The sequence below is a fragment of the Pristis pectinata genome, chromosome 12 (genome assembly GCF_009764475.1).
Source record: "Pristis pectinata isolate sPriPec2 chromosome 12, sPriPec2.1.pri, whole genome shotgun sequence".
Taxonomy (NCBI): Eukaryota; Metazoa; Chordata; class Chondrichthyes; order Rhinopristiformes; family Pristidae; genus Pristis; species Pristis pectinata.
In genome coordinates this window covers 6955334-6972006 of record NC_067416.1, presented here as the reverse complement: position 1 = coordinate 6972006, position 16673 = coordinate 6955334, and the positions used below count along the sequence as shown (strand labels likewise).

Below are 16673 nucleotides of genomic sequence, written 5' to 3'. Positions count from 1 at the left end.
AGCGAGAAGTATAGAGAGTCCTTTGAGGGGAAACTGGTTTCTTTTTGACTTTCTGTTCAATTCCTTGAACTTTGTTCTGCACCCTATCTCCTGCCTTTTGAAAATATTTCATGGTAGAGCCTTGAAAGTCTGTTTACCTCATTTATCACTGGGAGTGATAAGATGCTACACGTTCTATCAATCTCAATTACAGCTGTTGTAAACAGCCTTATCCCTTATCTTTAGTGCTATTGAAACCCAAAAGCTTGAAATAAATGTTTTACGTCTACAATATATCGATTTTTATATGTGTAAATATTATATATTTGTTCATGGATAATCAAAAATATTGCAAAGTGAATAGCCCCAGAGGAAGTTAACGTAGAACAGAGAACATAGAGCACTACAGCATAGGAACAGGCCCTTTGGCCCACAATGCCTGTGCCGTACATGATACCAAATTAACCTAAACCTATCTGCCTGCCTGCACATGGTCTCTGTCCCTCCATTCCCTGCATGTGCCTGTCCAAATGCATATTAAATGTCACGATCATGTTTGCTTCCACCACTTCCCGTGGCAGTGCGTTCCAGGCACCCACCACTCTCCTGTGCAAAAAAAACTTGCCTTACACATCTCCTTTAAACTTTCCCATTCTCTTCTTAAAACTATGCCCTCTTGTATTTGACATTTCCACCCTGGGAAAATGATGTGTGACACTCTTCTATTCACTAGTAATGGTGAATGTGCTGTAAATCCTCTTTCCAAATGTCAAGGAATCCTTACCCTCTGTAAGACTGGGAATAAATAAGTGACACTGTTTTCTGTTCTGACGAGCTAGACAGCATCGCATCCTGATGAAGGGTCTTGACCTGAAACGTCGACTGCTTATTTCCCTCCAGAGATGCTGCCTGACCTGCTGAGTTCCTCCAGCATTTTGTGTGTGTTGCTCCAGATTCCAGCATTTGCAGACTCTTGTGTCACATCCGAATTTACTCCCTGGCTTTTCCAGTTCTTCTATTTGACTGCATAAAGAAAATATGGCAGTACAAATCACTGCAACTGGATCTCAGAGGACTTGGCACTCAGCTTTCCTCTAACTGTGCCACAGGAAGGATGATACATGTTTCTCTGCATTACATTCTGCTTGTCACCTTTTGCCAACTCACTTAATCCTTCCACAGTCCTTTGCAGGTTTTTAACTGCTCCTCCTTAGCTTTGTATTGTCAGCAATCTTGGATTCAATGCACCCACTTCTTTTAAGTAAATCATTGACATAGGTTATAAGCAGCAGGAGCTCAGCACATGTCCTTGCGTAACCCCACTAGTTACAGCCTGCCGACCTGAACAAAACCCATTCATTCGTATTCCTGTTTTCTCATTCATTATTCAAACATGAGCCCCAATTTTACATAATAGTGTTTTGCATGCCAACTCACTGAATGCTTTTTGAAAGTCCAAATACGATTACCCATTATCTGCCTTGTTCTCTAAGACAAAAGGGGCACAACAGTGCAACAGGTAAAGCTGCTGTGACCAGGGTTCAATCCTGACATCCTGTACGGAATGTGTGGAGTTGGCAGGTTCTCCCTGTGACTGTGGGTGTTTCCTCTGGGTGCTCCAGTTTCCTCCCACGTCCCAACGATCTGCTAGTTGGTGGGTTAATTGACTGCTGTAAATTCTCCCTGGTGCATAGGTGCGTCATGAGAGAATCGGGATAGACTTGATGGGCATGTCAGAGAGAATAGATTACAGGGAAATACGTGGGGAAGGTGATTAATGCGATTGCTATGGGAGCTGGGATAGACTCGATGGGCTGAATGCCCTCCTATATCACAAAATATGAGAAGTTTATGAGAACCTGATAAGAGGGGTACAGTGGAATGTTGAAACTAGAGATCTGGAGTATTGACTCAGACAAGAGTTTCACTCCCACTATGGCAGCTGGGGAGTTCACATTCAGGTAATTCCATGATTCTGGAATGATGATGAACCTTTGGGATTGTCATAAAAATCGATCTAGTACTTCAGGGGTAGAAATCTGCCTCCTTACTCTGGCTTGTTTATAACTCCAGACCCATGAACATGATTGGCTCTTAACTGGTGTACCGGCACAGTAAGCCAGTCAGTTCATGAGGAAATAACCACAAGGTTTGTTTCATTGAAACCTACCAGCTTCCTAGAGAGAGTGCCAGAGTGGATGCCAAGAAGCAGTTTCCCTTCTTTGGGAACCCAGAGCAAGGGGGCATCGTCTTAGGATTCGGGACTGAGATGAAGGGAAATTTCTTTAAGAGGACTGTAAATCTCTGGAATTCTCTACATCATTGTGGATGTTCAGTCATCAAGGAGGTTCAGAATCAGGTTTATTATCACTGACATATGTCGTGAAATTTGTTGTTTTGCAGCAGCAGTACAGTGCAAGAAATAAAAACTACCGTAAGTTACAAAAATAAATAAATAGTGCAAAAGAGGAATAACGAGGTAGTGTTCATGGGTTAATGGTCCATTAAGAAATCTGATGGCGGAGGGGAAGAAGCTGTTCCTGAATCATTGAGTGTGGGTCTTCAGGCTCCTGTACCTCCTCCCTGATGGTAGTAACGAGAAGAGGGCATGTCCTGGGTGGTGAGGGTCCTTAATGATGGATGCCTCCTTCTTGAGGCACCGCCTCTTGAAGATGTCCTCGATGGTGGGGAGGGTTGTGCCCGTGATGGAGCTGGATGAGCCTATAACCCTCTGCAGCCTCTTTCAATCCTGCATGTTGGAGCTTCCATACCAGGCGGTGATGCAGCCACTCAGAATGCTCTCCACCGTACATCTGTAGAAATATGCAACGCCGACTTCTGGAAGGAAAGTGGACGAGCTCTGATATTATTGAAAGGTAGAACAGGTGTGAGGGCCACAGGGTCTTCCCCTGCTGATAGTTCAGTGACACCTTTTGACCACAGATGTCTTTGCAGCTCAGCAGGTAAAGTGGATCAAATGGGTGGTTCCTGAGGAGACTGTCAGTCATTTGGCAGAATACCTCATCACTAAAGCTTTCAACCATAGAACAAACAAAAAAACACAGGATTGCTTTAGCATTGACAGCATTTGGTCCATTCAGACTATGCCAGCTTCTTCGTAGAGCAATCCTCTAAGTCCTATTCCTCACTTTCTTTTCTCCCAGCAGACCTGCAAATTAGTCTCAAGTGCCAATCTCCTTTGGTTGATTCTGCTTCTGTCACCCTTGCAGGCAGTGCATTCCATATCAAAACAAAAATCCTTCTCATGTCCTTCTTGTGTCTTTTGCCCACAGTTTTACAGCTGAATTCTCCAGGCTCACAGGCCTGACCCATGCTTGCAGGTGTTGTTTGTTTGTTTGTTAGGGAACAGGACACAGGCATTCCAAGCTGCAACTCCTGTTCATATGAAAAAAAACAAGATGCTGGAGGAACTCAGCAGGCCAGGCAGCATCCGTGGAGAAAAGCAGGTGGTCAACAGGTAATCCACAAGAATTTTCAGCATGGATCTGTTGAGATACCACGTCCCACTCTCTGCAATCAGAGAAACCTAATTGAAAAAATCTCAAAAGATACTGGAAACACTCAGGTAGAATGGTCCCGGACATGAAGAGGTAACTGTTTCTCTCTCCACAGATGCTGCCTGACCTGCTGAGTGTTTCCAGCATTCTCTGGTTTTATTTCAAATTTCCAGCATCTGCAGTATTTTATTGATTTTTAAATTATTTAAATTTATTTTCTATCTAAATTCTCGACTTGTTCTACAGGCTTTTTCCAGCGATCGCACGGGAAGCATTTTATGCTTCCAACGTTTTATGCATAGATGGCTGATTGACAGCAATGAAGAGTGAGCGATGCAACAGGTGGCAATTTGCAGCAAATGTACACCTCCTAAAAAAGGATTAGGTAAACTAGAAACATAAAGCCATTAATCCGGCATTTGAAACCGAACCCTCACCCACTTTATTTTGTGGTTTGTTTATTTAATTGCAGTTTTTTTTAGCTCTTACGATTCTGCTCGCTGTACCATTCACCCACAACCTTTGGAAGTAAGTCTCAATCTTTTAATCAGCAGAGTCGACCTGCAACACCATCTGAGCGGGAGCTCTGGGGTTGCAACAGATGATTGACAGGCGTTGCCGGGATACGGGTCACGTGGACGTGCGGAAGTGTGCCGGACTTTGAGAGGCCGGGGTGATGGCGGGACAGCTGGCTTCTGGTGGAAGGTATGGTTGTCTCCTTAACCCTCGCAGACCAACCGCGCTGGGAAGTGCAACGTGCATTCGGTGCCGAGAGACGAACGGGTGCAAAATGTTGCAGCGTGAAATAAGTGGCGGTGTGTGGTTAATCTGCAGCGCTCACTTTTATCATAACAATGCTGGCGAAACACTCAGCAACTCAGGCAGCATCTGCGGAGAGGGAACCAGTGAACGTTTCTGCTCGGAGGCTCCTTATCGGTACGAGGAGAGAAAACAAGATAGTTTTAATTGCCGTCTGTGATGTATCTGCAGTACAAATTCCCTCTGTTGGAGACAGAGGGCCCACTGTTTCAGTTCTGAGCCCTGGGATTCCCTCGCCCCCCCCCCCCCCCAAGCCCAAACACCCCCCCCCCAAGCCCAAACACCCCCCCCAAGCCCAAACACCCCCCCCAAGCCCAAACACCCCCCCCAAGCCCAAACACCCCCCAAGCCCAAACACACCCCCCCCAGCCCAAACACACCCCCCCAGCCCAAACACACCCCCCCAGCCCAAACACACCCCCCAAGCCCAAACACACCCCCCAAGCCCAAACACACCCCCCCAGCCCAAACACCCCCCCAAGCCCAAACACCCCCCCCAAGCCCAAACACCCCCCCAAGCCCAAACACCCCCCCAAGCCCAAACACCCCCCCCCAGCCCAAACACCCCCCCCAAGCCCAAACACCCCCCCCAAGCCCAAACACCCCCCCCCAAGCCCAAACACCCCCCCCAAGCCCAAACACCCCCCCCAAGCCCAAACACCCCCCCCAAGCCCAAACACCCCCCCCAGCCCAAACACCCCCCAGCCCAAACACCCCCCCAAGCCCAAACACCCCCCCAAGCCCAAACACCCCCCCAAGCCCAAACACCCCCCCCAAGCCCAAACACCCCCCCCCAAGCCCAAACACCCCCCCCCAAGCCCAAACACCCACCCCCAAGCCCAAACACCCCCCCCACCCCCAAACACCCCCCCCAAGCCCAAACACCCCCCCCCACCCCCAAACACCCTTCCCATTCCCCCAGTCCCACCTCCCACCTTCTTTACAACTTACCTCTTTGACCATGCTTTTGGTCACCTGTCACCAACATCTTGTGTGCCTTGGTGTCAGATAACGTTATACTGGGATGTTAATTGCTTTAAACTTGAGTGTCATTAAATGCAAATGCTAGTTGGTGTTATTTAGTCTAGTGTGTGATCTGAGATCAGAAACAAACTGCTGGAGGAACTCACTGGGTCAGGCAGCATCTGTGGAGGCAAAGGGATGGTCAACACTGATGTGGGGTCTGAACCCGAAACATTGACCATTCCTTTGCCTCCACAGATGCTGCCTGACTCGATGAGTTCCTCCAGCAGCTCGTTGTTTTTGCTCCAGATTCCAGCATCTGCATGCTCTTGTGTCTCTATGATCTGAGATAATGTGTGTTGGCACCCACTGGAGTCTTCACTAAGGATGGCGTACTTAAGCCAGTCTTATTTCTCACACCTGAACAAAAATGTTCTTTATCAAGAACTCTTGGCTAACCTTTTTATATATTAAGGTACTCGATTTTCCTTTTTTGTTGTCATTGACTGTTTTGTGTAGGTGCATTAGATTTACAAATCTATTTTTTGCTGTGATGAATCTATTTTGCTAAGCATCGCTCTCCCTGCTTAGGAATGTTCTGATTCAAAATGGCCTTCAGGAATTTACCCCATCCTTTCGGATTTGGGAAATTGCACTTCAGGAAATGTTTTCTGAAATGCTTTCCTTCTATAAATGGATGATTGGCTGTGAGTGATAGCTCCACATTACATGCATGTAATGTATTTTTAAGTGGGACATTAGACTGAAGTTTTGTCTGCCATTTTAGCTGAATGGAAAAGACCCTGTGACGTGGTTTCAGAGCAGAGCAGGGGTGCTGGAAGTAAGTCTCAATCTTTTAACCAGCAGAGTCAACCTGCAGCAACGTCGGGTCCACATTTAATTCTTGGTCCATATTTATGAAGCCGTTTGTCCCTTTGTTACCTATTGCTGTTTGTGGGGGATTTGCAGAATGCAAATTAGCTGCCACATTTCCCTCAATACAAGGAATTGATTGCACTTCAGTGGTAGAGTGTTGTTTTGAACAAGTTCTGTCAGCCACTTTGTACAGGCATCCCTCAATTTACAAATGTTTCATTTATGAACTATTGCTGTTTTGCAATTCTGCCTTTAGTGTACATGTCCTTGATTTGGAAGGCTTTTTTTTTGTTTTTAATGAACAACACTTGATGTTAGAGAGAAACGTCAAGTGAAATCCTAGTCAAGTGAAGAGCAATTTTTTTTTTGACATGGCTGCTGTGCTGTGTTGAATAAAGAAGGCAATCCATTTATCTCAGGGGCCTGAGAGGGTTGGGTAGGGCAAGAGTGTTGCTGGGACTGGAGGTTTTGAGTTATGAGGAGGGATAGGATAGGCTGGGACTGTTTTCATAGAACAGTACAGGACAGGAACAGGCCCTTTGGCCCACCATGTCTGTGTCGACCATGATGCCAAATTAAACCGCACATCTGCCTGCACGTGGTCCGTATCCTCTATTCCCTACCCGTCATGTGTCTCTCTAAATGTCTCTTAAACGTTGCTATGGTATCTGCTTCCTCCACTTCCCCTGCAGCGTGTTCCAGGCATCAAACACTCTCTGTGTAAAACAAGAAGTCTCAGAAATCTCCTTTAAACTTTCCCCTCTTGTTTTAAAGCTGTCCCCTCTGGTATTTGAGATTGCTGTCTTGTTTTCCCAGGAGTGAAGGAGGCTGAGTGAGGGGTGACCTTATAAAGGTTTATAATATAAAAAAAATGAGGGGTGGATAGACACAGTCTTCTCCCCAGAGTAGGGGAGTCTGAAACAAGGGAGAACAGATTTACAAAGGATCTGAGGGGCAAGTTTTTCCACACAGAGGGTGGTGGGTGTGTCGAACAAGCTGCCAGAGGAGGTAGTAGAGGCAGGTACAACTGCAATGTTTAAAAGACACTTGGACAGATTCATGGATATGAAAGGTTCAGAGGGACATGGGCCGAACACAGGCAAATGGGACTAAGGAAGGAACATTGGTCAGCATGGGCGAGTTGGACCGAAGGGCCTGTTTCCGTGCTTTTTAATTCTGAGTGGAGTTGCAAAGGAAAAAAAAGATGCACAATTCAGGGCAGGATTAGCAGGGGAGGAAGACATTGAGTGCCTTTCTTTGAGGTTGATTGGTGGTGGGGTCTGGGTTGGAGGTTAGGGATGAGAGATGGTGAGTGCGCTGAAAGGGTACGTTATATATATGTTATTTTACTTTTACCAGTAAAATAATATTTTATCATATCAGATTTTCTATTTTTTTTTGTGAGCATTTGGGTGTCTTTGACTGAAAGTCTTGAGCTCTGGAATGTAACCCAGGTCCTCGCCTTGAAGCCAGCGGGAAACACTTTGAAAAGTTATCGCTTATTGCAACGTTTTCCCAGAATGTAACCCCTTCGTAACCAAGGGATGCCTGTAAATACAAGTTTTTTAACCATTAAATTGCAATGGTGACTTTCTGTTAGGAAAAGCATGGTTATGAGCAGCCTTTGACCACTGGTTTTTAATTATTCCTTTCAGTCTCTCTTCACCTGGATGCGCTCAACACTCGAAAATCCATGAGGATGTCAAGGTAATTTAATGCAATGTGGGTTCTTTCTTTAATTTGCTCTCGTCTATTTGTGTTTGCGAATGCCTTTACGGGGTTTGGAGGATTGCCCACGTGCTACTCCCAGACAGGTTCAGTAAGGTTTGGCCCCTCTCAGCAACACCTGTGGCTCTCTGACGCTCTGTAACTTTGTCAACAGGACTATTATGGAAAGAGGGTGAAGAAAACAGATGATCTGGTGCTGAATGCGTGTGTCACTCCCGCTAAAGCACTCACTAAACATGTGCAGGATGCATTGAAAGATGTTCATGAGGAAGTAAACTCCAGGTCTGAAATCTTTATGATCCTGATATGTGATATTATCAATACAGAACTTATTTCAGTTTTGTACTATCCCTCTTCCCTGCACACCTCAGCACCTACACCCGTTTATAACCAACCTGTTACTTTTATATTGTACTTTCAAAGTTAGTGGGTCTCCCATTGTTTTAAGTGAGAAGATTTATACTTGCCACTGTCTGATTTCTGCTGTAGAAGACCCACCTGTGCTGAGGTTTGATCTTAAGGACACATCGTGAAAAGGAAACAGGTCTCAAGATTATGCAGAAAGTTTATTGCATCTGCGCGACCAGATGCAGCATGTAGATAGCGAGGGCAGAGTCACATTAATTGACTATCCTGATTGTCTTTGAACGGAATGGGCCAGTGATAGAGCTTGCAGAGCCGCTGCTTCACAGTGCTAGAGATTGGGTTCGATCCCGACCTTGGGTGCTGTCTGTGTGGAGTTTGCACGTTCTCCCTGTGACCGTGTGGGTTTCCCCTGGGTGTTCCAGTTTCCTCCAACATCCTGCAGGTTGGGAGGTTAATAGACCACTATATAGGTGAGTGGTAGGAACCAGGAGGGAGTTGAGAATGTGAGAAGAATAAAAAAAAGGGATTAATGTAGGATTGCTGTAAATGGGTGGAAACAGGCCCTTCAGCCCAACTAGTCCGTGCCAGCCAAGATGCCCATCCAAGCTAGTCCCATTTGCCAGCAATTGGCCCATAACCTTCTAAAGAAGACCTTAGTGCAATAAATGGCACAATCGGAGACAAGTCCATGGTGGCGCAAGAGGTGGTCCGTAGTGTTCCGTTGCTGAGTTAGGGTTAGGGTTGTGCAGGTCGGTTCAAGAACTTCATAGTTGTAAGAAAGTAGCTGTTCCTGAACCTGGTGGTGTGGGACTTCAGGCTTCTGTACCTCCTGCCTAGCAGTAGCAGTGAGAAGAGAGAATGGCCCGGACGATGGGGATTCTTGATGATAGATGCCACCTTCTTGAGGCAGCGCCCATTGTAGATGCTGTCGGTGGTGGGGAGAGCTGTGCCTGTGACAAACCGGGCTGTGTCCACTACTCCCTACAGCCTCTTGTGTTCATGCGCGTTGGAATTGCCATACCAGACCGTGATGCGATCAGTCAAGAAAAGTTGCTGTAGTTTGTTCCCTCTTCTCTTTGAGTAGACTGTCAAATTGGTTTTGCTTCAACACAACATTGTCAGAAAATCATCTGGTGGATGGACTGGGGTTGATGAACTACCTGTCTCTTTCATTTCTTGAACTGTGGGAATTAGTGGAATTGATTTAATAGCAACCTTCCAAGGGAAATTGGATGGATAGTTGGATGGTAAAAAGAAAAACTTCACAGGACTACAGGAAAAAGCAGGGGAGGTGGACAAACTGTGACGTTCCTTCAGATAACCAGTATGGACATGAAAATCTGAATGGTCTCCCATGGTTGAGTGGTGTCGCAACAACAACCTCACACTCAATGTCAGCAAGACCAAGGAATTGATTGTGGACTTCAGGAAGGGGAAGTCGGGAGGTCCTCATTGAGGGGTCAGCAGTGGAAAGGATGAGCAGCTTCAAGTTCCTGGGGGTCAACATCTCAGAGGATCTATCCTGGACCCAACACATTGATGCAATCACGAAGAAGGCACACCAGTGACTACTTCATTAGGAGTTTGAGGGGATTTGGTACGTCACCAAAGACTCTTGCAAATTTCTACAGATGTACGGTGGAGAGCATTCTGACGGGTTGCATCACTGCCTGGTATGGAGGCTTCAATGCGCTGCAGAGGGTTGTAAGCTCAGCCAGTTCTATCACGGGCACAACCCTCCCCGGCATCGAGGACATCTTCAAGAGGTGGTGCCTCAAGAAGGTGGCATCCATCACTAAGGACCTTCACCATCTGGGACATGCCTTCTTCCCGTTACTACTATTGGGGAGGGGGTACAGGACCCACACTCAATGATTCAGGAACAGCTTCTTCCCCTCTGCCATCAGATTTCTGAATGGTTGATGAACACTACCTCATTATTTCCTCTTTTGCACTGTGTATTTTGTAACTTATAATAATTTTTATGCCTTGCACTGTACTGCTGCAGCAAAACAGCACCCTTCATGATATATGTCAGTGATAATAAACCTGGTTCTGATTCTCTAAGATTCAGTGATTCTCTGTGCCTTCAGCATGTTGTAATTCTGCACGCCGTAGAATGCGTTCAGGTTTTCTGTTTCACTCCTCTTTCAGGTAACGTGCTTTATTGCCTTTATGATATTTGACAGATACTATGGATGTGGACTCGTGGTTCCCGAATGTTTGGAGAACTGTCGGGTTCTGGATTTGGGAAGTGGGAGTGGTCGGGACTGCTATATGCTCAGCAAGCTGGTTGGAGAGACAGGCCATGTGACTGGGATCGACATGACTGATGAGCAGGTACCGTGTGCATTTCTGGTCATCCCATTACAGGAAGGATGTGGAGGTTTTGGAAAGGGTACAGAAGATGACTCTATTTCCCTTCATGGATGCTGCCTGACCTGCTGAGTTCCTCCAGCACTTTTTGCTCCATATTCCAGCATCTGCAGAATTTCTTGTGTCTGCAGAAGAGGTTCACCAGGATGCTGCCTGGATTAGAGGGTATGAGCTATAAGGAGAGGTTGGACAAACTTAGGTTGTTTCCTCTGAAGCGCCGGAGGCTGAGGGGAGACCTGATAGAGATTTATAAAATTATGAGAGGCATAGATGTGGTAGTTAGAATCATTTTCCCAGGGTAGAAATGTCAAATACTAGAGGACATGCATTTAAGGTGAGAGGGGGAAAGTTTAAAGGAGATGTGAGGGGCAAGTTTTTTTTTTACACAGAGTGGTGGGTGCCTGGAACGGGCTGCCAGAGGTGGTGGTGGAGGCAGATACGATAGTGGTGTTTAAGGGGGTGTAAGATAGACGCATGAACATGCAGGGATTGGAGGGATATGGATCATGTGCAGGCAGAAGAGATTTAGTTTAATTCGACACTGTGTTCGGCACAGACATCATGGGCCGAAGGGCCAGTTCCTGTGCTGTACTGTTCTGTGTTCTGTCTCTCCAAGAACGGGGAAGTGTACAGCAACCAGTTAACATGGAGAGATGAAAGTGATTGGGAGCCTTCAGCAAAATACAGCCTCGCTTCTGGGTCTCTGCTTGTGAAGGCAGAAGACTGAGAGGAGATTATTGCTGCTTTTCATTCGTTACTAAACTTAAGGGCTGTGCTGGTGGATGTGAACAACGGTGTCTGCTTCAGCTTGCTACTTCAGCCTGATATCTTCTTTCACAACTTCACCCTGATATCTTCACTCTGTGACCTCTGGTCTTGTCACAGAACTGTAGCATCTTGGCTTCAGGCTGCACAGGTTACTGATTTTGGTTGTCACGCGAAGTAGGAGCAGGAGTAGGCGACTGAGCCGGCTCCATCGTTCATCAAAGTCGTGGCTGATCTATTTTAGTGCCATTTTCTACATTAATCACCATTGCCCTTGATTCCCCCTATTATCCATAACTCTTATCAGTCTGTTTTGAATGAGCTTAATGACTGAGCTTCCACAACTTACCGAGCAGAGAATTCCAGAGGCTTACCGCTCTCTGAATGATGAAATCTTTCCTCATCTCTGTTACAAAAGACCTACCCAGATTCTCAAATTGTGCCCCTAGGTCTCAGACAGCTCTGTCAGGGGACACACCTTCCCTGCACCCAGTCTTTTGAACCCTGTTAGAATTTTGTAAGTTTCAGTGAGATCTCCTGTCATTCTTCTGAACTCCAATAGATGCAGCCTTACTGTACCCAATCCCTTATCCAGCTTCTAGCTCAGTCTGGAGACACAAGAGAGACGGCGGATGCTAGAATCTGGAGCAAAAATCACACAGCTGGAGGAACTCAGCTATCGACTATGTTGACTATCTCTTTCCCTCCACAGATGCTGCTTGACCCCCTGAGTTCCTCCAGCAATTTGTTTTCTATTCAATCTCCCAGCTGTTCCTAGAGCCAGTCTAGTAAATTTTAATGGTGCTCCCTCTATGGCTAGAACATCCTTCCTTGGGTGAGGAAACCAAAGCATTCACAATACTCCAGGTGTGGTCTCACCAAGGCCCTATATACTTGCAGCAAGGCTAAAACTTGCTGAACCTGTACGTCAGCTTCAAGTGACTTGGGTACATCTTCGAACATCAACACCACCCAATCTCTCACCCTTTAACAAATGCTCTGCTTTTCTGTTATGTGCACCAGAGTGAATGAGCTCACGTTTCATCCTATCCGCTGTGGTCTTGTTCAGTTCGTCCACATCCCTCTGAACCTCCTGACACCCTCCTCCACCGTCACAGCCCCATCCAATTAAGTATCAACAGCAAACCTGGACATCAGTCCCTCAGCCGAATAGTTGCTGTTGATTGTGGTGAGCTGGGACCCACACATGGATCCCTGCAGTGTCCCACTAGTCACAGCCTGCCAACCTCATAAGCATCCTCTTATTCCCACTGTTTGCTTTCTGCCTGACAACCAGTTCTCCACCTGTGGCAGAAATTATCCCTGCTTCCATATACTCCAACCTTGTTGACTATCCTCCTTGTGCAGGACTATTGAAAACCTTCTGAAAATCCAAATACACCACATCAGTTCACCCTTAAATATTCTAGTCAGGGAAGTTATATTGACACTGACAAAATAAGATGAATTATATCACTCACATCATTGGTTTTTGGTTAAATTTTTACTTGTTGAGCTCAACAGTTGTGTTGTCTCTGCTTTAAGCTCTGCAGCAATAGTTTTCAAAGTACTTAATGTGAGTTTGTCTGGGTGTGGGCACACACGCGTGTGTCTGCATGTGTGATTCTTTTGACTCAATGTTAAGACTACATTTAATCATAAAAAGGGAAACATTGCAGTCATACTGCAGCATCAGGTATTGCAGTGTTTATAGAAGAGTCACTTATTATAGAGACACTGTCTTTGTTGGTTAATATAGGGCAGTAATCTAGTTACAGGAATATATATGTTGCCTGATTTTGTTTTAACACCTGTAAAGGTATTCCAGGATTTCTTAGGAGTGCATTGTGCATCAGTACCCTCTATAAAATGCCCAAGCCACCACCACTGTGAGCGTTGCCATAGAGACATGCAGTTTATATTTTCCTATGTGAGTGTTGGCTGGGGCTCGGAGTGCTGTCTTCTGAAGCAGTACATTAAGGGTCCAGGTCCCACTCCAGAGTGTTGAGCACAAAACCTCGGCTGACATTCCAATGTTGCATTGTCTTTCAACTAAAATGTCATCCAAATCCCACCTGTCCCCCTCGGGTGGGGGTAAAGGATCCCACAACATTACTTTGGAAAAGACTGAAAGACTTCCCTCTTTCAGTCTTTTGTTACTTATCCCCCGACTTGCCCCAAAAACTATCGGCTAATAATTCCATGGCTGATTGTGGAATCTAGCTGTGCCCTAGTTGCCTCGTTTCCTGCAATAGTAACTGCACTTCATACGTTCTCCTTGGTTGTAAAATGTTTTGGAACATTGTGAGGTATTGAAGGACAATGCAAGGACTTTTGTTTTGCTTGACCTTTCTTCAATGTGTTTTGATAAATAACTGTTGGGTAGAGCTCTTTTATTGTCCAACGGAACTTTCACTGAGAGGAATGTTCTTCTCTACCCGTTGATGTTATCTTACAGATTCAACTGGCGAAGAAGTTTGTTGACTATCACACGCAGAAGTTTGGCTTCAGTAAACCCAATGTGGATTTCCTTCAAGGCTACATTGAAAAACTTGGTGATGTTGGATTGAAAGACAACAGCTTTGATGTTATTATGTATGTTTAAAGAAGTAGCTTCATTTCTTTTAGCTGTCAACTTGTGGCAAGTAAAGCACTGTGCACGGAGCTTAAGCTGGTTGAGAGAGAAGATCAGATGTCTTTATTAGTCACATGTACATCGAAACACACAGTGAAATTCATCTTTTGCATAGAGTGCTCTGGGGGTAGCCCGCAAGTGTCGTCACGTTTCTGGTGCCAACATAGCACACCCACAACTTCCTAACCCGTACGTCTTTGGAATGTGGGAGGAAACCGGAGCACCCAGAGGAAACCCACACAGACACACGGGGAGAACATACAAACTCCTTACAGACAGCGGCCAGAATTGAACCTGGGTCGCTGGCGCTATAATAGCATTACGCTAACCGCTACACTACTGTGCGAAGGGTCTGTTTCCGTGCTGTAGGACTGTGTGACTTGGGTCGATGGTCCCTGCAAGTGCAGAAGCAACAGCCCCACTCACAGCAAAGCTGTGTTTATACTCACGGTGTGAAGGACAAAGTGCAGCAAGGGACATTTCACGAGCAGTCCAGACCACAGGTCTCGGCCCGAAACGTCAACTGTCCATTTCCCTCCATAGATGCTGCCTGACCTGCTGAGTTCCTCCAGCACTTTGTGTGTTGTTTCACGAGGAAATCTTGTCATCCCCTGACATCATTTCCCAAGAAGAGTCTGCAGGTGGAGAATTGAGGTAAGCTGCAGCTATAAGCAGTTGGCTGCAGGACTTTGTTCCCAGATCCCACCATAAGCACCTCACAACTACTATGGCGTTTGGTGGCCCATTGATAGGCAGCACAACTGGGCGTAAAACTAGGAGGGAAGACGAAGAGGAGGGAAACTGTTCTTTCTTCTAAAAAAAATAGGAGATTTTAACTGGTTAACTCAAAGAAAGTCAACGTGTAAATCACAGCCGTTTTGTATTTTAACGTTAGAACCATAGAACACTACGGCACAGAAAACAGGCCATTCGTTCTGTGCCGAAACTTTATTCCGCTAGTCCCATTGACCTGCACCCAGTCCATAACCCTCCAGACCTCTCCCCTCCATGTATCTATCCAACTTATTCTTAAAACTTAAGAGTGAGGCCGCATTTACCACGTCAGATGGCAGCTCGTTCCACACTCCCACCGCTCTCTGAGTGAAAAAGTTCCCCCTAATGTTCCCCCTAAACCTTTCCCCTTTCACCCTAAAGCCATGTCCTCTCGTACTTATCTCTCCTAATCTGGGTGGAAAGAGCCTACTTGCATTTACTCTGTCTTTACCCCTCATAATTTTGTAAACCTCTATCAAATCTCCCCTCATTCTTCTACGCTTCAAGGAATAAAGTCCTTACCTGTTCAATCTTTCCCTGTAGCTCAACTCCTGAAGACCCGGCAACATTCTAGTAAATCTTCTCTGCACTCTTTCAATCTTATTAATATCCTTCCTATAGTTAGGTGAACAGAACTGCACACAATACTCCAAATTTGGCCGGGCAGGCACGGTATTGTAGCGGTTAGTGTAACACTTTACAGCGCAAGAGACCCGGGTTCAATTCTGGCCACTGACTGTAAGGAGTTTGTACGTTCTCCCCGTGTCTGCGTGGGTTTCCTCCGGGTGCTCCGGTTTCCTCCCACATTCCAAAGACGTACGGGTTAGGAAGTTGTGGACATGCTATGTTGGCACCGGAAGCGTGGCGACACTTGCGGGCTGCCCCCAGAACACTCTACGCAAAAGATGCATTTCACTGTGTGTTTCGATGTACATGTGGCTAAAGATCTTATACAACCTCACCATAACATCCCAACTCCTATACTCAATACTTTGATTTATGAATGCCAGGATGCCAAAAGCTTCCTGGCTTTTCCTCTTGAGGTCTGGGTACTCCTGTGGGTTATAAAAAATCTTGCCATCTAGCGAGCTCCCTGCTTCCTTTCCCAGCTGTGTTTTGCTCTCCAACAAGGAGACCATTGGAAGATTTTGCAACTTGTTTGGGATTTGTGTCCACACACGCTCTTTGGGGAAATAGGATGTCAGGTAATGGCAAGGTTTGCTTGTCTGTGCGGTTGCCCCTGCCAACACATCACCACCATCCTCTGGATTCTAAAGCGGCCCACCAACACTCTCTCTGTTTAGCCTAAAACAGAGAGAGAGATGAGATAACAGATGGCAGAAACTTGCAGAGTCACTGCCTTCACGAGAGGAGAGACACAGATGTCTATTGTATGCATGATTCCGTTCCAATTATCTCTCTGTGAACCAGGATTGTTGAAACTATTTCTGTGCAAACTGCCATTTGTTTTTTTTTTGCAATGTTTAATTTTTAGTGGAGATTGCACAGAAACTGGATTATCAATAGATTTATAGTATTTGTTTGAAATGTTATTGTAGACTTTGCCCATTATTTTTGGGTTTGGTAGGGTAATGATGTTAAACCTTCTGTGAAATGAATGACATGTAAATTAAGAAATTCAACAAATTCATATGGATTTCTAATGTTTGCTGATTGTTTCAAGGTGTTTAATGCACGAAAACAAATTAGTATCTGATTGTTCATATTATGTTTGTGGGCACAGTTACAGCTGCCTCCGTCGAGCCACTATGATACTGAAAATTGACTGGAATAGTCCCTTCACTGTCAGGCTGAATTGACTTAGGCTCCATTAACGCTTGGACTACTGTTACTGCTAGGTTTGAATGCAGTTG

The 16673-nt window shown here is 45.7% G+C and overlaps 1 protein-coding gene across 2 annotated transcripts in view; it reads left to right on the top strand.

Moving 5' to 3' along the window:
* Positions 1-4104: 4104 nt before the first annotated feature.
* as3mt (arsenite methyltransferase) overlaps positions 4105-16673 on the top strand; it is a 30678-nt gene continuing 18109 nt past the window's right edge. The window contains exons 1-5 of one of the 2 annotated variants that reach the window (XM_052027236.1): positions 4105-4202; positions 7811-7862; positions 8038-8165; positions 10439-10589; positions 13849-13985. In XM_052027236.1, the coding sequence (XP_051883196.1) occupies positions 4174-4202; positions 7811-7862; positions 8038-8165; positions 10439-10589; positions 13849-13985 (497 nt within the window). In that variant the 5' untranslated portion in view covers positions 4105-4173. Of the gene's footprint in view, positions 4434-7810; positions 7863-8037; positions 8166-10438; positions 10590-13848; positions 13986-16673 lie in introns of both variants that reach the window. The other variant, XM_052027235.1, reaches the window with a different exon arrangement.